The sequence below is a fragment of the Varanus komodoensis genome, unplaced genomic scaffold, assembly GCF_004798865.1.
Source record: "Varanus komodoensis strain SLA01 unplaced genomic scaffold, ASM479886v1 scaffold1, whole genome shotgun sequence".
In the NCBI taxonomy this organism is placed as follows: domain Eukaryota; kingdom Metazoa; phylum Chordata; class Lepidosauria; order Squamata; family Varanidae; genus Varanus; species Varanus komodoensis.
Genome location: NW_025335268.1, coordinates 40,282,536 through 40,306,114, shown reverse-complemented (window position 1 = coordinate 40,306,114; position 23,579 = coordinate 40,282,536). Strand labels below are relative to the sequence as shown.

At 38.1% G+C, this 23,579-nt stretch overlaps 1 protein-coding gene across 9 annotated transcripts in view; it reads left to right on the top strand.

The window, feature by feature from the left end:
• STXBP5 (syntaxin binding protein 5) overlaps nt 1-19,131 on the top strand; it is a 159,264-nt gene extending 140,133 nt beyond the window's left edge. For 5 of the 9 annotated variants that reach the window (XM_044423103.1, XM_044423114.1, XM_044423088.1 and 2 more), the window contains 6 exons: nt 3,260-3,499; nt 6,048-6,417; nt 12,351-12,516; nt 14,014-14,125; nt 17,120-17,340; nt 18,048-19,131. In XM_044423103.1, coding sequence (XP_044279038.1) covers nt 3,260-3,499; nt 6,048-6,417; nt 12,351-12,516; nt 14,014-14,125; nt 17,120-17,340; nt 18,048-18,089 — 1,151 coding nt within the window. In that variant the 3' untranslated portion in view covers nt 18,090-19,131. Of the gene's footprint in view, nt 1-848; nt 957-3,259; nt 3,500-6,047; nt 6,418-12,350; nt 12,517-14,013; nt 14,126-17,119; nt 17,341-18,047 lie in introns of all 9 variants that reach the window. The other 4 variants (XM_044423071.1, XM_044423062.1, XM_044423096.1 and 1 more) reach the window with 1 other exon arrangement.
• The last annotated feature ends 4,448 nt before the right edge of the window (nt 19,132-23,579 follow it).

Below are 23,579 nucleotides of genomic sequence, written 5' to 3'. Positions count from 1 at the left end.
ACAATGCCATCAATAAATTCTTCAACATGTTTTGAAACTAGTGCCAGTTATGGTTAGAATGTCAAACTAGGGCTGTTCAAATTACATTCAACCATGAATTCAATGGGTGACCTTGTTTCTCAACCTACTTAGTGCCAGAGATTTTTATGGGGAAAAAGGGGCAGGAGATGAGTCATATATGCCTTCTTAAGTTCCTAAGAGAGAAATAGGCTATAAATATAATAGTTACCTACATAAGTAGGCTGATGCTTAGACTACTTAATAAATATCAATGAAATCTTTTGTTTTTCCAAGTGGAGCCTTAATTATATAGAGTGTACATTTCTTGAACAAATTAAGTACCTTAAGACAACTGACACCTTTCTTTGCTATTCATAACAATAGTGTATTATTGCTTTGATGTATACCCTATTTTATAAACTTAGCCTAAGAGCCAAAGAACTGCCTTTGATAGCTTCACTGATAGCTTGCTATTTTGGAGAGAGGTTCAAGAAAGCTATCTGAAGTGCCTTTAGCTTATGGGACCACTTCATGGTTCTTCAGATACAGTTCTTAATAACCTGGCCCCTGGTTTTAAATTCCATGGGAATTTAGTTTAACATAGAGCTTTATTGTGCACTTCCATTGATCTTGAATGAAATATTGTAAGCCGTCCTGAGAACTTGTATAATAGGACGGCATACAAAAGCTTTTAATAAACAAACACACAAATATTAACATTTAAAACTAAATCCATGTGTATATATATTAGTAGGATAGTGATTACACTCATTTTAAAATCTGTTTCTTTCTTGAACTGTGTATCAGCAAATTTACATGCCTGTTGAACCACTCATTATTTTGCTCAGAAAATGGAACTGGAATGTTCTCACGCTATAAAGGACACAAGAAAGGTTCATGTAAACTAAAAGTCAAAGAGGCAGAATTCAAGAAGTCACACTCATCCCCTAATTTCAGTGAGTTTATAAGGCTTTTGGTTAGTTTCTCTTGTTCTTGGAATAAGATATGTTCAAGATTTTATCTTCAAATTTGAAATATATCTTTGGACATCTTTTACTGACTCCTTTGTTTCTTATGTAATTCTTCTTTTACAAGCAAACTTGCTAAATACAAAAATCACTACATAATATGATTACATTTAAAATTTGAATGCTAGAATTTGATTTTAAACTGAGAAGCATTTTGAAAAGGAGAGCTATAATCAATAGTGGAATTTAATGCCCAGAATTTAATAATTCTGTTCATATTTTTCAGTGGATGTAAGATCTGAAAAATATTGTTACACGGATTGAGCTATATCACAAAATCCAGCTGTGTTCTCCTCTAGGGTGCTCTCCCTGGATATATATATTGGCACTGTGAGAGAACAATGCTGTGTGGGTCCTTCTTGTTCCATCAACATAGAATAGTGGGTGCATTCAACAAGATGGCTTAGCTTAGCAAGATACCTAAGCTCCTCTTGAGGCACACTAACCCATCATAAAATTAGGGACTCTCACTGTTCATAAAGTGAGAAGTACCCATTTATTTATTCTTGGAATAGCTATATCAAGTCTTCTGCCACACACATTAAAACTTCAATTTTGAAAACAAATTAGCCCTTCATTGTTGAACATAATAAAAGTATGCAATATAATTAATAGAAGTGGCAAGTGATTTTTAAAAATCAACAAAAACCTTTTGGAAAAGGCATCACATAAAAGGCCCTTTCCTGTGTATTTACCAGATACTGCCATGTTTTTATCCTTATACTGTAGAGACACTAAACTAAGCACCCCTTCCCATGTATATTCCAGAACATCAATGGAATCAATTCCCTAAAAATTACATTAGAGGAAGCCTCTAAAAATTACATTAAAGAAAGCCTCTGATGTTTGCAAAAACTTAAAACTAGCAGAAGCTTTGGGAAGATAGTGAACAAATAACTGGCATCCTTCCTTGCAGACAAATTGTTACCTGAATTCTTTTTAAATGTGTTCCAGCTATGCTACCTATATTGTATTAATGTTGTTATTTAGAGAAGTGTACCCTACATTTACTCTGCCACCATCACTTCACCTATCTCTCCATCTCTCTGCAGTAGGATCTTTGGGTGTTAGTGCTGTGAAAGTATATGTTCGAGTGTCTGGGCTTTAGTTTTTCTTCTGCAAACCTGTCAACTCACTTTGCTTTGTACTTTGTTCCTTTAGATAAATTGCATGAAAATTAATACCTTCTTAATTTGTATCAGTGCATTTTTATTCTCTACTAAAATTACAAAAATTAGTTTAATAAAACATAATGGTAAAAACTATTTATCTAAAGTGAAATAGAAATTAATAGCTGTGTGTGCCTTCCATGGGTATATGGCCTGTGTTGGTGTGTGTGTTTGTAGAAAGAGAAAAGGATACTTGAACAACATTTGTATGGTCTTCTGCTATACTGCTATACAAGGGTGGAAAAAAATCGTTGAATCCAAACATTGAGTTCAGTTTTGGAGAAGCTCCTAGGGATCACATTCCAGTGGTGGGTGGAGGCCAAAGGCAAAGGAGGTGAGACCAAAGGTGAAAAGAATACGAATTCTTTTTAGAAAAATGAAAGATATTTTAGCTTAAAACTCTTATTTCCTTAGGAGCCACATTTTAAATTTTAGAACGAGGAACTGTCTATACAAAAGGCAGAGAACTGCCATGTGATTGAGAGTCCAGGGGAAGAGGGATGGACCTGAATAAAGGGATATGTCCATCTGGCGACCACAGGAGACTGGATTTGGCCCCAGAACATAAAGTTCCCCAATCCTGATCTAGTATCACCTTGTCAGAGAAGAGGTTTGAGAATGCCTGCAGTGATGCATCAGGCAATATTTTAATATGTTTTCTTTTTTTTTAAGTTACCGTATCACAATTGCCTTTTGTCCTATCCAGAAATATAACTGTGCATTAAGAACTAAAGTACAATATATACTCAGAGCCATTCCTCATGTACATGGTAAAATATCTACATTTGTTATTGTGTCTGCACCTGACAGGGATCTATAATGATTGCTAACTCTCTTATAGGTGTACCTTTTGTTTCCAAAAACATTTATTTCATTCACATTCTGTCTTAAAGGGTGAAAGGTATGCAGTTTAAAAGTGTTCATCTAAAAATGTAAGATCACTTCCTTGAGTCTTTAGAGATGCCATACATAATGAACCTGTTTGTAAAATATTCCTTAGAGTATTAAGTATAGACTGAAATGCTCATTTGGAGTGTGTTTAATTAATATGTAATATTTCAGATGTTAGAGACAACTCCTTCAGCCGATCGAGGAGCTCTAGTGTAACCAGCATTGATAAGGAATCCCGAGAAGCAATTTCAGCTCTTCACTTCTGTGAGACTTTCACTCGGAAAGCTGATACGGCACCTTCACCATGTTTGTGGGTTGGTACTACTTTGGGCACAGTTCTAGTCATAGCATTGAATTTACCACCTGGAGGAGAGCAAAGACTACTTCAGCCAGTAATCGTATCTCCCAGTGGTATGTATTTAACACAAAACAATGAGCTATCAAGACTGTGGTTTTACTGTTATCCCAAGATACTGCAGGGTTGTCATTCTTCTGGTGTTTTGTAAAATACTGTTAGTTATTTTATGATCATGATGGCAATCTGTACAGGCCAAATAAGAAGGCTATCATCTTGGGAGAAATGCAGTAGAATGGCAGCAAAAATCTTCCTGACTTCAGTTTAGATTTTGCAGAAAAGGAGATGTTTTGTGTGAGAATTGTGCTTGTGGTATTTAATATCTCTTAAATCTTATTCATATGCACCCAAAGAAGTAAATGTGTGTGTAATCATACTTAAAAGATAGTAGGTAGGTGGCTAGGTAGGTAGGTAGATAGATGTGCTGAAATCATACAATTGGTTCCTGTAGATCAGGAGCAGCCAACATGGTATGTACCCTCCCAGAGTTTTGGACTATAACACTCATCTGCTCCAGTCAGCATGGTCAATGGTCAGTTACTTGTTCAAAACATCTGAAGGACTCCAGGTTTACTGTTCCTGCATTAAATCAGTGTTGCCTGCTGGCAGTAAGAAGGATGGCTGCTTTGGGCACTCATTCTCAAGGACTGCTGGATGGGATTCATCACAATAAGAATGTGAAGCAGAATGAAAGGGAATTTAGATGTGCCAAGACGCTGAGATGAAAGAAGCAGAGGAGCTTATCTCACAGCCAGCCTTCTCAGTGGGGGGCGAGGGGCAGTTCTTGGGAATATTCAAGATATCCAGTGGGCAGGAAGGGACCCTGAATATGAGAGTTTCTTAGCCACAAACCAGGCAGTTCCAGCTCTTGATCTCATGATGAGGTGTCAGTAGAAGCAGACTGTCCAATTAGATCATGGGTCCTCAAACTGCAGCCTGTGGGCTGGATCCATCCCGCCATGCTCATTTATCTGGCCCTCCTCAGAGCTTTTGGACTCACTCTGAGAAAATGATCCCCAAGTGAGTCCAAAAGCTCTGAGGCAGTACAGGCATTCATTGAAAGTGAGCAGAGAGCCAGTGCACATGCAGTTGAGCTTTTACAATTAGGCACATGCGCCAGCTTCTCCCCCCCCACCAATTCCATGCATATACAGAGTGGAAATATGGAGCAGGAAACAGAAGAGAGGAGGGCTCTAAAGGATTTTAGCAAAGATGCTAAAAAAGGATTGAAGGTAAGAAAAATACAACTTTTTAAAATCCATTTTTAAGTCCCTCTAAGCATCTCCTGTTTGCATTAAGTCAGCTTGTTCATTTAAACCAGTCAGCTTTTTCCCTCTGTCTGCTAGCCAGCCTGAGGCTCTTGTGAAATTTTCCTCTCCACACTTCCTTGTTGAGAAACAAGGCTGGGGGTGGGGGTCACTTTTGCTGTTTCTTTGAGGGTTTCTTTAACAAATTCAAATCCCTTGGTAGGACTAGATGATTTTCCACTGTCCGCTGCACAGAATTGTCTTTTGGGGGCTTTCTGTTTCCTTGTTTTTAAGGAGTAAAACTCGCTCTGATTGCTCTTTAAATTGGCAGCAGTAGCAGTGTGAGGGTCTTGAGAAATTTTCCTCTCCGCACTTCCTTGTTGAGAAACGAGGTTGCGGGGGGGGGGGGTGTCACTGTGCTGTTTCTTTAGTAAATGTTTTCAAACTATAATCCTGACCCCCAACAGTCTGAGGGACAGTGAACCGGCCCCCTGTTTAAAAAGTTTGAGGATCCCTGAATTAGATTATCAGTGTGCAGAAAGAGGCGTGTTTGATTTCAAAAGGCCCCTCCTGGAGTGATAGGTCATAGGTCCAAGTGGAACCACCAAGAGCATCCTATCTCTGTGATTACAATTCTGTCATTGGAGAGTTTCATTCATGAGTATATACACTATGAGACTTCTGTTCAATATCTGCTTCTTATTGTATGGAAAAATTATATAGGAAATAAAATTCTATACTTTTTCACCACATTAATTTCAAGCTTTTAAATTCAAAATTTGAATAAATTTAAAGTTTTGAAATTCCTATAAATTTTAGTTTTCATCAATTGATTTGGATAAATATTAACACTTGAGCTTGTTTCCCAAGCCAGCTTCAAGAAATTAGGCAGCATGATCCGAGGTCTGTTTTGTTGGCTTTAATTTGTAGTAAATAATCTACTGTTCCTAATTGCCGGATACATCTGCTAGAAGTATCATTTTCCTTTAACAGCAAGGATTAAAATATAGAATAAGTAGATATCTTTGGGAGAAAGTTGTTCAAACTTTAATATTTTATTAAAATTATTTTAATGTATGTATATGATGTATTTTCACATGGGTTCACCAGTATGATGCTTACTTAAAAGAGTGCTTTCTTTAATTACATGTACTGCTTGAAGACTCCAGTTCAGAAAGTTTGTGTTTTGAGTAGTGGCATATTATATTGGAATCACTCATTTTAAGGCTGCCTTTCAAATTACATTTATTTCATTAAAATACATTTTGAACTGGGAGGTCACATTTGGCTGCACTTTTTTAACCAGTCACAAATTGTAAAGATATTTTAGAAAAGTTAATCAATTTCTGTATCTTAGGAACCATTCTGAGGCTTAAAGGTGCAATCCTGAGAATGGCTTTTCTGGACACTACAGGATCATTAGTTCCACCAGCATATGAACCCTGGAGAGAACCCAATGTTCCTGAAGAAAAGGATGAAAAGGATAAGTTGAAAAAGCGCCGACCTGTTTCAGTGTCTCCATCTTCCTCTCAGGAAATCAGTGAAAATCAATATGCAGTGATATGTTCTGAAAAGCAAGCAAAAGTTATTTCGCTACCCTCACAGAACTGCACTTATAAGCAAAATATAACAGAGACTTCATTTGTCCTTCGTGGAGATATTGTGGCACTGAGTAACAGTATCTGCCTTGCTTGTTTCTGTGCCAATGGACATATAATGACTTTTAGGTAAGATATTAAGTAAGAAAAGAAAACACACACACATCCACACAACATACGTGTTTGCCAAAAATAGAAAACATTACTTGAGAAAAACATCTTAAGAGAAATTTTAATGGTAAATATTGTTGAAGCTTAAACTGTGTGCATAAATTAAATGAAAGAAAGGCTATTTTATTCCTATTTTGCTTTTTCCTAACACCGATTTTTACAAAATGCTCGCTTTGTAACAAGAGCATGTGTAATGCAATGGGCCATGTGAATCCTCCAGTTCATACTGAACATTGTATAAGTGACTAGGAAGAAATAGAATTACAAGTTGTACTCCCTCACGTGTACCCTCAATGATGGCCCATTTGTAAAGCAGCCTGTAAGTTACTTAACTTGGATGATCTAACATGCTTCTTTTAATAGCTTGATGGGGCTTGACAAGTTGATGAAACTACTTAAAATGCACTGTGAAGCTTTTAAAATCATTGTTTGGGATTATATCTTAACATGGGCTTAATTTAGATAGCATATGAAAGCAATTGTTTGCATTAACCATGGTTTGTAATCTAGGCATTGTTTTAGGTTCCAAAGATAAGGCAAACTATCATTTGAATGTTTGTCTCCTTCCCTCTTCCATTCAGTTCATTGTGATCAGTTTTGTCAAGTCAGACAATATACCAAAACATAGCACAAAGATTACACAGGCAGAAGGTTGCTCAGCCAGCCAATCTTTCCCCCCACTTTTTAGCCCCTGCTGCACCAAAAAGCCTTTCTGAATGGTTGAAGGAGCATCCAAAACATAGTGAGCTATGCTGAGCATAAAGAAAGATTAAAATAAGTTGGAGAAACCTTGTATCAGTGGAATGAATTTTAGCTGCTGGTGCAAAACATCTAGACCTGATTTGAGAAAATTACCCTACTTCCTTTACAGTTTCTGCCAATGCTCTCCTGGTGGCTTCCCAAGCCTATGAAGAGATCTTTGGAGGAAAGAGAATAATTGCTTGTTCAAGTAGCCTTCTGCTTACCCCACCTTTTGTGTCCCATCACGTTTTGCAGATCTTTCTGTTAGTTGCCAATGATATTTTATCCGACTAACCATAATTAAACTTTTCTTATCCATGCTTTGGCATGGTGTCTGAAGTATAGTAGCTCTTTTTCTAAACAATATGCATTGGGATATATTAGTTGACCTATGCATAAAGAGAGTCTAAGTTACCTGTTTGTAAAGGGAGTGTAAGTTTCTTTATGCATGTCTATTTATTTCTTTGTCCAAAGATTAGGTATACAGGCGTTTTTGAGATCTTTAGAAATAAGAGACAGGAATTCAGATTGGCACTAGAGAAGACTTAATATTGTGGTTTAATGTGTTGATATACCTTTCTTTGCTTAATATCTATATGATGGCATTTCTGTGTCAGCTGATCAGTGGTGTAGTGAGAAATGTTGGAAGTGCAACTGTGCCTTATTACAGTCCTGATAACCAAGTTCTCAAGATCAGTCCAAAAATTCAGGCAACTCTGTTGGTCCATATAAACAACCAGTTCTTCATGGTCTCTGCATCACACATATTGACACTGTGCCTGCATGAGCCTGTTATGGGGAAGATTCAATAGCTGAGACAGTTTTGGCAGCAAATCCTCCCCCACCTTGGCATCTATATAAAAGGAAGGAGTTCCTGCCATTTCTTCAGTTCTTCTTCACTTACCTTTGGTGCCACAGGAAGTTCTGTCCTGTTATCTCTCTTTACAGTGTTTCTTCTATCTTTTTTAACTTCTTGATACTTTGAAGCATCTTTCTCTTAGTCTCCCTCCTTTTTTTGAATCCTTGTGCATTTTCTCTCCTAACCATTTTATCTTCCTTCAAAATAAATTAATACAAAAAAGACAACATATTCTTTGTCTTCTCTGCCTGCATCCCTTTACTTGCTTTTCTGCCTTACCCATAAATGCATCCATTATGCATCTTCAACTAGAGAGTTCCAGTGCCATGCAGAACTGCCCAGTCAATTCTTCACCATCCCACTGTTCAAGCTGTCCTGCACTGTCTCTGTCCAGCCCATCTTCGCTGACAAACATTGAGAATTATGAGTCTGAATGAGGATGAGGACACTTCCCCACCAATACAACCCAGCTCTTTTCTGGACAAGGCTGTAGATGCTGCAGACCCTGCCTCACCATCAGCTTTCCTGGGCAGCTTCATTGAGTAGATTCAGCATACGATCCAGGTATCCAGACACAACTGCAGGCATTAAAATATTGGATGGTCTTTGATACCATGCAAACTGAGGAATTGATGCCAGTTGCCAATTCCTTACCTTCCTACTTTCCTGCAGACTTCCCAGCAGTCATGGAAGGCTCTTCATTGATGACCCCAACATTGAAATGGTTGGAGGACATGGTCTTCCTGCTGCTTACATCTCAGCCCAAACCTCCTGATGACCTCTCCCAGTGGTTTCATATAGATCTTGAAAAGCATGGGAGATAATATAAAGCCCTGCAACTATCTCCCAGCATCTCCTTCTGGACACGGTCAACCAGGAAGGATCAGAAGCAACGGAAGGCAGTTCCTCCAACTCCTAATTCAGCCAGTTTGTCCAGAAGGACCATGTTCAATGGTAGCAAAAGCCACTGTGAGAAATCTAGAAGAATCAATGGTGTCACACTCTGCCTGTCCCTCTCCCAGCAGAGTTCATTTTACAGGGTAACCAAGCCGGTCTCTGTCCTGAACCCTAGCCTGAAACCTGATTGAAATGAGTCCAGATAATCTGCTTCCTCCAAGAGCTGTCTGGCAGCTACTTGCACCAATATCTTCCTCAGAAAGGGAAGGTTCACTACCAGTCAGTAGTTGACAAGTATCCCTGGATAGAGGTTTGGATTTTTTAAGAAAGTTCCCTTTTCTCAAGGAGATGTTAAGAGTCTCCTGGATCCAGGGGTGAACCTTAGATTTTCCAATGATCCATGATGGGCAAGCATCAAGTGGGCAGGTGCTATGATGAACAGAGTCAAGTACATTGTCCACATTCTTGGGCTGCAGTAACTGAAACTCATCCAGCAAAACAGGGCAAGAAGACAGTGCTTTGAACACATCCCTATTTGGAACTGAAACAACTGTGGAATCCAACTCATGGCAAATCTGAGCTATTTTTTCTTCCAAATGTGTAGCAAATTCATCACAAGTCATCCAAGGGATCTTGAGTCACATCTGGCAAGCCAGATTGCAAGAGACTCTGAACCACTCAGAATAGTTTATCTGGACAGCACTGTGAGGAAGCAATATAGGTGGCCAAATACTGTTGTTTTACATGGAATAGGCTTGATAGTGACCTTAAATCATGATTGGTCAGACTCATCACAGGATTTCCCCCACTTTCTCAAGCTGTTTCCCTTCTCATTTCATTGCCCTAAGCTCCTGTGCATACCATGGAGCTGGCTGGGCTCTGCCAGAATGAGGAGGTGCTTAGGTGCAATCATGTCAGCTGCCTGAATCATCTTGTAATTACAGGGATACCTGGGTTTCGACAACAGCGCCTACCATATCAGCTGCAGTGCCTGCCATATTTTCCAGTGCTTTCTGGAATCCATCCAGATCCATCAGTCTTCAAGGGCGGACCATTCTAATAGGTCTTCCACCCTTATGGAAGTAGGTAGGTCCCACTAGTCTAAATCTCACCATGATCTGACCATAACAGTGCCGTTAAAGTTATCCCTGCCACATTAGGGTCCTCCTGCCCCATTGAAAAGACCTGGTCACGAGTGTGACCTTTTCCATGCATTGGGTCCACCAGGAGATCCTTGAACAGATTGTAGCAGACTTCCAGAAATGCTTCTCTGTATAGTCTGGTCACCTTATTTCAGCACAGCTTGAAGGGATCATCCATCAGAATCCACCTAGCAGCTATTTCTTCACAACATAATCCAGGCTTGTCGGTTTTTCATACCCATTGGTTTTTTTCAACACAAGTGAGTAGGAATTTCCTGAAGGGAACAAAAAGCATCCTCCCACTTACTTGTCCCTGTCCATCTGCACCAAGCATTATTTCCTTGACATTCATGCCAGAGTGTTTGGACAGACTCTGCATTTGGGAGAGCAGTCCTGTCAGAGATACGCAGATGACAACATCGCCCCATCACCCATGCATGGGTAAGCTTGGTAGTCACTCATATGTGTGATGCACAGAGACCATGAAGAAGAAAGGCAGTTACCTGTAACTGTCATTCTTTGACAGATCATCTGTGCAATCACACCACCCACCCACCTACCACACTGGGTGTCATTAAGTGACATACAATTTATATCTGTATCTTTATCCTTTCTGTTTTTTCCCCCCTTCTGTAATGTGAATATGGTACTTCTTTCCTGAATGTCAGAGTTGCTGCCGCTGCTTTTTTTTCCAGTACTGATTCTGCATTCCAGTTCAGCTCTTTTTATGATGCTGTTTCCTAATGAGGGATTGGTGCAATTTCACTGAATTGGTTCAGTAGTCCCAGTCCTCCCTTGGTTCCAAGGTCAGTTGCACTAAAGGTGAAGGAAATGATGGGAACCCTTCCCTTTTATATGGATACTAGCATGGGGAAGGGGTTCCTGCCAAAACACTCTTAGGGCTTAACAGTCTGCATGGAGGTGCAGAGCTCATATTTGTGAATGCACAAATGACCACTCAAAGAATGATAGTTACAGGCAAGCAACCTATTTTTTCTAGCATATTTCATCTCTATCAGGAAAGCTAATGGGTTTAATTGTCCATTCAAGATTAGGCCACACTGATATAATTTGCATTACAACAGGAAACAATATATTGGTGCTGAGGAAAAATTATTTCTTCCCAGCTGCTGTGAGAATTACAGCTAAACTAAGCTAGGGAGGGAACAGGAAAGTCTTGAAAGGAGTAGCAAATTATGTCACTGTGCTTGCTAATAGTGTTAATGCTGTGCCCCTGAGAGCCCTTGGTCTGCTACAGCACTTCACTTTATACATAGAGAATGTCAGCAGAATTTAAGCATAATGGTTCTCATATATATTTGAACTGATATTTAGGGGAAAAACTATTTCCAGCTACTTCTATACTTCTCTTTACTTGCTACCCACTCTATCTTGCTCAAGTCAACAAAATCTTGAGGTGGTTTCCAATTAACTTCCATCAGCAGAATGCAGAAGGGACAATTCTTACTCTGCCTTGAAGCCCTCCCCCTATGTCCCTAAAAATCTCCTTGGGGCTGAGAAGGAAAAATCTGTCACGGGTAAATTGTACCCCTAGGATTTGAGAAGAAATGAATGGATTGATTTGTATAACCTGTAAAACCATAAATAGTTTGAAGATTATACCTATTTATACCCAGTGTCTATTATGTTATGCCTAATGTCTATCTTGCATGACCATGAAGAGCTGAGAGCACCTAGTTAACAATATTATTAGTGCACTATATCTGAAGAAGTATGATTAGTTTCACCAATGATGTGGTCATAATTTTTCCATTTTCTATTTTCTTTTCAGAATTTCTTTTCCTTTTTGAAGTATCTTTTGTTTTCAGTCAGGACGTAGCAATTACCAGTTTGAGCTTTTCTCTGGTATGACTTTTAGGAGCCTATGTTAACTATAATGTACTATGATATTGGTGTTCCATCCTAGAAAGTAAAAGGAATATGCCCTGAATTAGAAGTACTACAGGGATGTTTTCTTCATTGCCTAAAATACAAACAAATGAGCAACTAGTACTTTGTGTCCAATGAGACTCTGGGTTTCAAAAAGAAATATGATATATATTTTTACTTTTTCTGCCAGGCTGAACATCTGGGGCAATCAGGCTTGAAAAATTTGTCTTTGGGGTGTTAAAAAATGAAGATGATGATGATGGAGGAAGCTTAGTGCACAATAGCAATATTTTTTCCTTTTAAGAAGCTTGCTTATGCTGTATTTCAGTTTAACACTCCCCCCCCCCCACTTTTCTTTCAAGTTTGCCAAGTTTAAGGCCGCTGCTGGATGTATATTACTTACCACTTACCAACATGCGGATAGCCAGAACATTTTGCTTCACCAACAATGGGCAGGCATTGTATCTTGTCTCACCTACAGAAATCCAGAGAATCACCTACAGTCAAGAAACGTGTGAAAATCTGCAGGTAGAAATTTAAAATGCTGCTATATTTTTAAATTGGAAATCATTCCTGAAATAGTCTTATTATTCATATGATCAGGGGAAAGGATTGGTGGTGGAAGAGAATGATTATATTCAGCTGACGTGATCTTGGAAGACATGGGAAAAACTACTTTTGATTCATTGGATCATCACAAGTCATATCAAGTTTGATTGAGCCAATGATTTTTGTCCTTTAATTGGAAAATTGCAACTCTGCTTTATAGAGAGAAAGAGCTAGTCATTAACTAACATTCTATGACAAAGCAGAAGGGCTGACACTTAATCTTGCATTTAGGTGGTGGTGCATAACCTCAGCCAAGATTCAGCCCTCTTGGGGTCCCAACTTGGTCCTCCAGGATGGCTGTGCTCCTTCCACTGCAACACTCGCTCGTTTGGTGTTTTCCTGGCTTCTGACCACTTTTTTCCCATTCTAAAAGATTGAAATGTCCCTACTAAGGCTTGCTTACTGGCATCAAGAACTTTAAGCTAAAATCTGTTAGTATTTTCAGCTCCGCACTTACGCCCTGCCTACCACCACCTGAATACAACCCCTGAAAACTACTCTAAAATGAAAGTTAGCCCTTAGACGAATGAAGTTCTGCTTAAGGTTTGAGTTTATACAAAATATCAATGAGGCAATGTGTATCTTAGTATGATGTATATTTTACTATTTGCAAAGTCAAATGTTATCTTTGACCCAAATTTTGCAGTTGTCAGTTCATAACCTAAACCATTAACCAGTTAGATATCAGTTAGGTGTCTGTATAAAACCTACTTGTTCAGTCAGTATAGAAATTGTTAGTGTGTTTCTACAGTACAGTGTGTTCTGTACTCTAGTTCAGCCTTTCCCAGCTTGGTGCCTTCCTGAAGCTTTGGACTAGAATTCCCAGGATTGCTGACCATTGAACATGCTGGCTGGTGCTGATGGAAGCTGAAACACCAAATATCTATTGGGCAACAGACTGGGGAAGAATACTGTAGTTGAATCTGAATACCCATATACACACAGTAATGCTAAATATAATGCATTATATTGCAGTAAGATAACATCTCTTATTTAACTTGTATTAAAGCTTTCATTTTCTTCCTAAAACTTGCATTTTAATTTTAAAGCAAATTGAAAGAAAATGGATCTGAAATTACCGTATGTCTTGGGAATACTTTTTTTTTCAAAAAATGTATGCTAAATTAGCATTTTATCCAGTGATGTCATTCTAGTTCAAATGGTACTGCACTAACAAAATATGTTACAAAGTATGCATAAAAGGAAAAAGTAAACTGCAGCTGTCATGTGCAGGTGCTAGCAGAATTTATGTTTACAGAGTGGTCCATCAGTGCTTATACAAGTGCTTGATAGGGAAAGGCAAGCAGAGCTGCATTCACACAACAGTTTCTTCAATTGATGGTGCACTGGATTTAGGCCTTAGTTTGAAGCAAACTTATGGAATCTATGATGGTTGAAAATGACTTTTCTTTAAAGGAAATGTTGGGTGAACTCTTCACACCAGTAGAAACACCAGAAGCACCAAATAGGGGTTTCTTCAAAGGCCTGTTTGGAGGTGGTGCACAATCGCTGGACAGAGAAGAACTCTGTAAGTTCACTACTTTAAAATGAAGTATGAAGACAGGCAAATTCTACCACTTAGTCATACAGTAAAGTACCCTATGATGTTAGTCACTAATTGAGATTAGTGTAACTTACCGCTACATACTGCTGTTAGAATATTGCTTCCCACTGCAGCTATGTATTATAGAGTCACCTATTTCTGATGAAATTCTTTATGGATTCATGCAGTGTTCACAAAGTTCACTCATCACAATTGTTTTCTGAATACCATTAGCCATTTTCTCAGTTAGACATGAATTAGATATTCTTTTATTAAGATAATATATATTACATCTTCCTGTTGTTATCACTATACCAAAATCAGATTACAACATTAAAATTACAGATAAAAATAGTGGTGCTATTAAAACAATAAAAATACAAGATAGAATATGCAACAGAATCAAACATCCAATATAACACAGGTTACAATCCTATATAAATCTACCTGAGATAAGCCTTACTGAATGTAGTGGAACATATTTCCAGGTAGTCATAAATAAGATTGGACTATAAGTTTACATAAACTACATTAAAATAATGCAGCTCAGCAGGCCAACAACCTGCTGGAAGATAAGTATCTTCATAAAATGATGGCAGGTCAGGAGGGAACACCCAAATGAACCTCTCAAAGCAAGGAATCCTACAATCTGGAAAAGATTAGAATTAGACACATCTAAGCTCCTAGGCTCCAATGTGTATAGACATCCCTAATCCATATAGAATCATGCTACTAATTTATTATCTAGGTATATGCTGCAGTCATGCTTTTTCATGTAAATGTTGGGGGAACTGAACCTTGAACAGCATACTGAAAGCCAGGAAGTTCTGGCTGTTGTGAATCCCGCTCCATAACTGATTTTGAAAGCACATTAAAAAGTCTTGTATGTGTGGGAGTCTTAACTGTGTTACCTCAGAATTGCAACCAATTTTGCTCACACACATTTTGAAAAAAAAAAACTGCTAACATACTCCCTCCATCACTTACAAAGACTGCCTGTCTTCTGTTGTTAATTTTCAATGTGGAATTTTCATATGATGCAGTATTGGAAAACTATAGTGTCTTCTTCATGTTCTCTGTGCATCACACATATGGAGTCTGCACCTGTGTGGAGCCTGTTGTGAGGAAGATTCTACAACTAAATTTGGGTGGGAACCCTCCCCTTCCTGTTACCTGCATCCATGGAAAGGGGCTCTTCGCTCAGGTCCTTTTCAATCACTTCCATGCCTAGATCTAGAAGCACTTCTTTCCTCAACTTGAGTATTTTTTCAGCATCTATTATCTTTTTCTCTCTAGTCCTTTCTCCTTGGCTTTCTGCAAAACTTCCTTTTTACCCTCCCCTTCCTTTTTTCCTTTTAACTCTCCATGAATTTCATTTTCTCCTTTTACTTGTAAAATCCATATATGTAATTTTCCTACACGCACACTCTCTAGTTTTTTTGTTTTTGTTTTTGTTTTGCATCTTTCTACCAGTCCTTTCTCTGCTGTCTGCCTTCCCCATCTATGGTCATGGCATCAAAGGCACCCTTTAGAAAGTGTGTCTTGTTGTGGAAGTAGACTCCCACACGCAGAGAGAAAAAGTAGTCCCTCTGCTTTTTCTGTTTAGGCAAGGGACAAATCATCAAACCACGGCCTTCACAAAACAGGCCTAAAAACATAAGACCAATCGACCAGTCTGCATTGCCTGTAGCTACTCAACCCAGGTAGTCTCCTGGAAGACCACATAGCCTGGAAAACAGCCAAGCTTACAAAAACAATATCTGCTGCCACCAAGCAGAAGCACAGCTGCCATCAGAACTCCTGTCACCCATCAAGACACAAAGGGTCTGGTTCATCTCAAGAGAGCATTCTGATCAAAAAGATGGAGTGGTCCCAGAAGGGAACCCCCTTCACTGAGGTCTTGGGCAATCCCAACAGAATGCTTGGATCTGACCCCACAGCAGCTTGAGCCTTCAGTACTTACCAAAGACCCAGTTCCAGCAGCATCCATATCAGAGGGGCAAATGCAGGACACCTCTTCCCATCCTCCGACCACCAATGGAAGCTTTAGTTTCAAGGTGATCCAACCAACCACCTTCAGAGGGTTCACATCCAGGCATCGTGACACTCAAACAGAGAACATCCACATCTACTGACCTCAGCAGAGATCCAGCAGCACAACAGCATGTACCAGGTCCTGGAAAGAGATATCCCATGCTTCTTTGAGCACCTGCAACCCAGGGGGTGGGGGTGGGGGTGGGGTGGGGGGCTCCTGTGCAAACGAATACTTAGCAGCAGAATTTTCCTGACAACAGGCAGAGCTCATGTGTGTGATGCACATGTGACCATTCAAGGAACGTTAACTGCTAGTAAGCAATCTGACTATGCTTGGCAAGTCTTCAGAGTGAATATCAGAAGTTTTATGTTTGAAACTATTTTATATTAATAGTTTTAAATTTCAACAGTATAGTGTTTAGAAAGCATTGCAGCAACATGAAAAGTGATGTAAAAAACCAATTGCAATGATTCATGTGGCAAAAGATTGCAGTGGTATTACTGAATGCCAAAAAACATTTCAGCTTCCAACTTTTATGTTCAAAAATCCAAAGGCAATTTGGTTTCACCAAGCAATCCATATGAAGAGGTTCAGTTTCTCATATGAAGAGCAATCCATATGAAGAGATTCAGTTTCCCAACATTTGGTTAGTGACTTACTAGTTCATTGTAAATTGGAAAAGCAATATAGAGCAGACTGACTGTGTGTACTAACTTTCTCTATAGAATTTCAAGTATGGTTTTAAACATTAGGGTTAATAAAATCATGAAAAGTACATCAAATTAGTTGTCCTTAGTTGTTTTTAGAAATAAATATTTTCATGCTAAATGCATTTCTTTAGTCTTAATCACAAAGTGTATTACACTTCTAACATTGACATTCTACTAGTGATAGAAAGGCCTGAAACATCATTTGGTGATTGTTGTTTCCTTTAACATGACTAGTTGGTGAATCAGCTGCTGGAAAGGCATCAAGGAGCCTTGCCCAGCATATCCCAGGTCCTGGTGGTATTGAAGGAGTCAAAGGAGCAGCATCTGGAGTAGTTTGTGAATTGGCACGAGCCAGGATAGCACTAGATGAAAGAGGACAGAAGTTGGGAGAACTGGAAGAACGAACAGCAGCCATGTTAGCCAGTGCTGATTCTTTCTCAAAGCATGCGCATGAGGTACGTCATTCTGAATCACAGGTGGGCAAATGTGGCCCAAGTATCACATGTGGACTTCAGTCTAATTTCACATGTCCCCTGGAAGTAATTGGCTTGGACCCTGGCAAAACTGATCTGTCCTTTTTCCAGAGAGGGAAAAAGGAGGTGATCCTGCCCCTTTTGGGTCTGCCCTGCCTCTCCTCTTCACTCAGCCCCATGTACTACTGGCATAGTAGTACTACTAGTAGTACTCCTCTTCACTCAGCCCCATGTACTACTGAATCAGAACTTCTGATTCCATATAGAAAGAGATGTGAATATTCTGGGAATGGTGTGACCATTTCCATCATTTGACGAGGGTTGAGCATCTTTACTTTTCTCACCTAATTGTCATCCTTATTGGCAGACAATTCCTAATTAAATTTTATATTGTGACAGGCAGATAGAAAGAAGACATGTTTATGCACACTTTTTAGCCACTTGCTCTTGTATCTATTTTATTTATTTACAACATTTATGTACCACTGCACATTCTGAAGTAGTAACATTCTTTTCGAAACATACTTCGCTATTGTGAGCCGCCCCGAGGCTTTGGCGAATGGGGCGGCATAGAAATTTTCTAAATAAATAAATATTACTAGAACTAGTTCTTCTGCTCTTATACAATCACCTGTGTTGTGTATATTGTCAGAAGCATGATTGCCCTGTGCTTTCTGTTTTCTTTTTAGATGATGTTAAAATGCAAAGATAAGAAATGGTACCAGTTCTGACGACACATTTTCAGATACATCTATATAAATTTACCTTGAAGAAAAATCTCCTTTTCATTAACTTCTGCAGGACCAGTGGAACTGGAAGGGTGTCAGCCAGTGGATACTGATGTTTCCTAGCACAAATTACACACTGTTTTACCTCAGTCATACAGCTTTAACTGAGGATCATTATAAATGAAACTGACACCCACAGCGTATGTATGTGTGTCTTACCAGTGGGCTAACTGGGAGATTGGGAACGGAATCCATAGCAGAGAGAACACATGGACAAAAAGGAGAATTTGGTATCAGATGAGCAGGGGCAATGCAGGAACTTTCCTGTGTTAATTTCATATGCCAAAAGTTTTGTGCTATTGTTGTTGCTGCCAGTGTTTCACCCTCCCATGGGAGGCTGCAATAAATCAGGGGTCCGAGATCTAGAGTAAAGTTGTTCATTTTACAGGACTACTAGTAGCTGATCTACACCTTCCCTCCTTAGAGCACGTCATAATAGCTGTTACTGAAAATGACTTCTGCTACCACTTCTCTGATCTGACAGACTGGACGTTTGTGAACTCCATCCTGAATCTATACATAGTTAACATGCACATAGTCTCTTCTTGGACCCCTGATCTAGTATTCTTGTATTTGCATCATCATACTGTGGCTGTGATCAGTCTTCATGATAAACCATGGCTTATCATGACTGGAATGAACTGCAGCAAGCCTCGAGTTTATATGCTCTCCAATCCACTCTTCCCTGAATGTGAGAAGAGCAGATGTTTTTGCTTTATTTAGTTTTTATTAACTGTCGTTTGTCATTTTGACTGAACCCAGTAAAAGTCAGATAACTTCAAGCAAATTATGATATACTTTAACCCAGCTTGAAGTGGGTTATTTCAGCAAACCATGATTAAGATTAAGCACAGTTTAGGTTTCACATACAACGCTAAGCTGCATTTAATCAAAACCTAAAATTTCCAATCTTCCCATACTCATACTGGGAGAAAGAGAGAGAGAGAGAGATTGAGAGAGAGAGAGATTGAGAGAGAGAGAGAGAGAGAGAGAGAGAGAGAGAGAGAGGGAGAGAGAGAGAGAGAGAGAGATTGAGAGCGTGTATTCCTGAGGCTTGCTATAGCTCATTCCTATTACAATGAACTTGGTTTGTCATGCCATCTGATCACGGCCAATGTCTAGTGCAAAACAAGAGGATAAGTTACTTTTGCATTGTAAAAAAAATATAGAAGTGATTGAATTGCACATCATGCTGGAAGTTTTCATTTGTGCTATGGCTGTGTAGTGTGAAAAGTAAAAATGTCTATTATAATGAGAAAAAAAACACATTTGTCATCTTTCAGCCAACTATATATTTTTATTTTCCTGCAAATACAGTTGAGTCAATTTATAAAATATTTTTAAATGGTTATGGGTTTACTTCATGCTGTACATCTTATTTTGTGTGTTTAACAGAATGTATTTGTGCAAGCACTTAAATATCTCTCAGATACGTAGCTAGTTTACATGCCCAATCAGAACCTAATTACCAGAGGAAATCATCTTGATTTCTGAACTCTGAGATAGAACTTGGTGGATATAGTAGCACGGATTTTGTTATCAATTGCATTAAATTAGTGGTAGAAACAATTCAGATGCAAAACCTATCAAAATCTTTTGTACATTTACTTGGAAGCAAGTAAATGTACAAAAGTAGATTTGAATGGAATTTTCTTCCATGTAAGTGTTCTTAAATTACAGAACAAAGCTAAAGTCAGAGTGGAACCTTTCCAAACAAAGCACTAAAAACAAACTTTAACCTCAATATTTTACCACATTTGCAACTAGTAGATTCCTAGATAGATTTGTAAAAGAAGATTTAAGATGTGCCAAACAGAATCAGTATATTTTTATCTAATAAAGGCTGCATCAAAGCCATAATAAGAGAAAAGGATTTATTTAAAAATATTTAGGAAAATTCATAATTAAGAGATCTTTGGAAGCTTGAAATGATTACTAATTTGTGATCAACTGCAGAGAGTCTTAACTAGTTTAGGCTATATTTGTAAGCAAGTGCCAGCATGTGGCTGGTCATTGGTTTGAGTTTTATTTTCCTAAACTTGACTGTGATTGCTTGTGTTGAATGAGTTGTTTGACTTGAATGCTTAAACTGCAGTCTGTGTTCATGACAAAAAACAAAAAACCAAAATACCCTGGTGTAGATTCAGCACCGCTGTACAACATTTCTTAGGTTTTTACCCCCTCTTGAATTAGATTATTTGGATGAGCATTCCCCTGTGAACTTTTACAATCTGGGTTGAAAAAGTTACTGGCTGGCCTTGCACAGTGTGTTATTTTACCTTAATGAAACTTGCTTCTAAATAAATGTGATACATACTTGAATTTTAAAGCAACTAAGCTACCAGCGGCCTAGTTGCAACCAAAAATCACTTCCTGAATGGAGTGTAAAGAGATTTCTACAAGCTGCAGTTATGTTTGAATCTGCTTTCCACTAGGGGCTGTTAGTGTACCAGCTTGACACTTTCCAGTAATGCAGCTTTAGATAGGGTGCCATGAAAACTCATTGACTATCTCAAAAGCAGTTTCGTATATTCCCACAACCATATGATGCCTTGAGCCTTCCGAAGCATTTTGGGTGGTAGCAAAACTGCTGCAGTAACCATTTATGTCAGGCCTAAAGCAACTTGTTTAGTAGCACCTGTATTGTTCAAAAAGAGGCTTTTTGATTTCTGTTGTTTTACATTCTGCTGCCTGAAAATATACACATTTTTGTGTTAATTTACCTGAGTTGTATTTAGCTATATATGAATAGACAAAATGAGATCCATAAGCCAAATAATAAAAAGATGGTAAGTTAACTGGACATTAATGTACTAACTGTAATAATTGTACGTTGCAATTCTCTGTACATTGGCAATTTCATTTTTCCAATAGTTTCCCTTTTGTGGTCAAATGGCACAACTCAAACAAAGTTAAATTCTGTTAATTCCATGTGGAAATATTTAAGCACATGCTGAAAGAATAACCTTGATTTATATCTTTGTTTGGATTGTGTCCATGTATTTTGTACTTTTAGTCAGAAGCACAAAATTCAGTAAATTAAACTTTTATTGATCTTTAAATAAATCCCTATAAACTTTCACTGTTAGAAATTCCAGAAGTACACTTCTTGTGAATTTACAACATCATTTGGAGAGAAAAGAGCATTGATATAAGGATGCTTAGTTTTCAGAGGAACGAGTATTGGACAGACAACAACAAATGAAGAATGAGGGAGTCCATGCTGTCACAGGATGTGTCAGCAAGCATTTGGAATATGTGCATTCTCATATTTTATACCATGAATAAAATAGTTTGACTAGGATACATTTACAAAAACTGAACTTGGGCAAATAAATGCCATTTGTCCACTTTTATCAATTAACATTTCAACAATATTTGTCAATCGCACTGAAAATGCAGTTGCACATGTATTTTGTAATGTTTGGGAGAATAATGATTATCCTCTTGATTGGCACTTCAGTTTGTGTTGACCAAATGAGCAGAATAAGGCTGTGTACAAATGATACAAATACTTGGAGTTGGTTCTGTAAGTTGTTGCTGGCCATGGGATCCATGGATGCATATTCATTTTTGGAGGTGTCCTTGATACCTGGATAAATTGGTTTGAGTGTTTTTCCTAGTGCTATGTTGAATCTTCTCAGGGCTTGGATTTTGAATAGGAAAACTTAGGAGTGTGGGGAAGTTTCAGGACAACCCTAACCCCCACCCACCCCAGTCTTTTCATACTAGTTTACTGCTGTTCACAGCACATTTAAGTGACAAAATATTGGTAGCCATTTTTATTTTCCTAGGAGGGGCAATGAGAGGAGCTGCCCCATACATTTGTTTGATTGTTTTGTCTCTGTAGACAATCTTGCTATTTCTAAGAAGACCATTTTAAATGTCCCTGAAGACTCAGTTAATGGGGGCTGCAAACACCTCATAAATGACCAGGAAAAAAACTGGAGTGTGTAGCTGCTAAGTAAAGCTGAAGCTGTAGTAGATGATGTGTAAGTTGCAGGAGAAATAGTGTGGGGATCACTGTATATTTCATAAGGTTTTTTTAACTTCTCATCTTAAAAGAAATGGCACAATAGGAAGCATGTTTTGTGGAGGAGAAAACATTCACAAAACATTACCTCTATTTCAATTCATTTTTTACTCTGGCACTTGAAGCTGTATCCCAGGAAAACTTAAATAAAATAAGGCACCAGTATCATTACCAGCATGGCTGCAATGGGTATGATATTCATCTTGGAAAATTATTGTGGAAAACATTGGTTAGTGATAGTAATGTCTAGATTGTCTTTGGATGTATTAAACATTTTTAAAACATCCACATTAAGTAATCATATAATGTTTTTAAATGCAAAGAAAGAGGAATGTGGTTTTCTGTGGGAGTGAAATTAGTAGTTCATAGTTGCTTGAGAAAGGGACTAGAAGAAGCAGCTGAAATGCAGAATTACATACTCTTTGACAAGGTTCCTTCTTCAATCACATTTGTACAGTCATCACTGCTGATACTTGGTCAAGGTTTTTTCCATGCTAGCAGGGTAAATTTGCTGCCATTGCTCCAGAGAATTAAGCATCTATAAACAGCCTAGGTGATTTTTTAATACTTCTAAAATGCAAATAAACTGCTGCTATTCATCTTTCACGTGATGTTACCATGCTTAATTATAATAAATAAAGAAATACATCTTCAGTTTAGGAAACTGCCAAATTTTAACTTCTGAATGTAAATATTTCATGTATTTAAAGCAAGTCTGAAAGTGTGACACCACTAGAGTTCATTATAATACATTAGGTATAAACTTATAAAATTTGCAACTACAGTCTTTGTATAGTTTCATTGCACATTTTTTGCTTCAGGTGACAATACATATTAGAAAGCTATAGCCAAAGGTGATTTCTGATGCAGTGACTTTTCCTTTTTGCTTTCTATTAGCACTGATTTAATCTGAACTATAAACTTGAATTTCTTTTCCCTGCACTTTAAGTAACACAGGCTTGAGTAGTTCATCCTTTTACATATATCTGAGTTCACTTATTTGTATATAATATTATTGGGAAAGTTCCTTTCAACACACTGCCTATCTGTATAGAAAGAACTTATTAGCATCTTAATTTTAAAATTAACTGAAACACTTTCAGATTTGTTTAATGATCACCCAAAACTACAATTTCAGTAAGATGTGCTTTGGTTCTATAGAAATAAGTGAGACTTAAGCACAGGTAATCATGGCAGTGATAACTTATTAATACATAGTGCTAAAAGAATATAGTTTGTTAATATAAATTATGCTTATGTATACTATATCTTTTACTTTTAAATGAAACTTGTGTTACATTTGTCAAAGAACTTGATGTACATATAATACATACAGAAATTGAGTTGATACTAAAATAAATAAAACCTCATACCACAATAGTAACAAATTAACACATCTT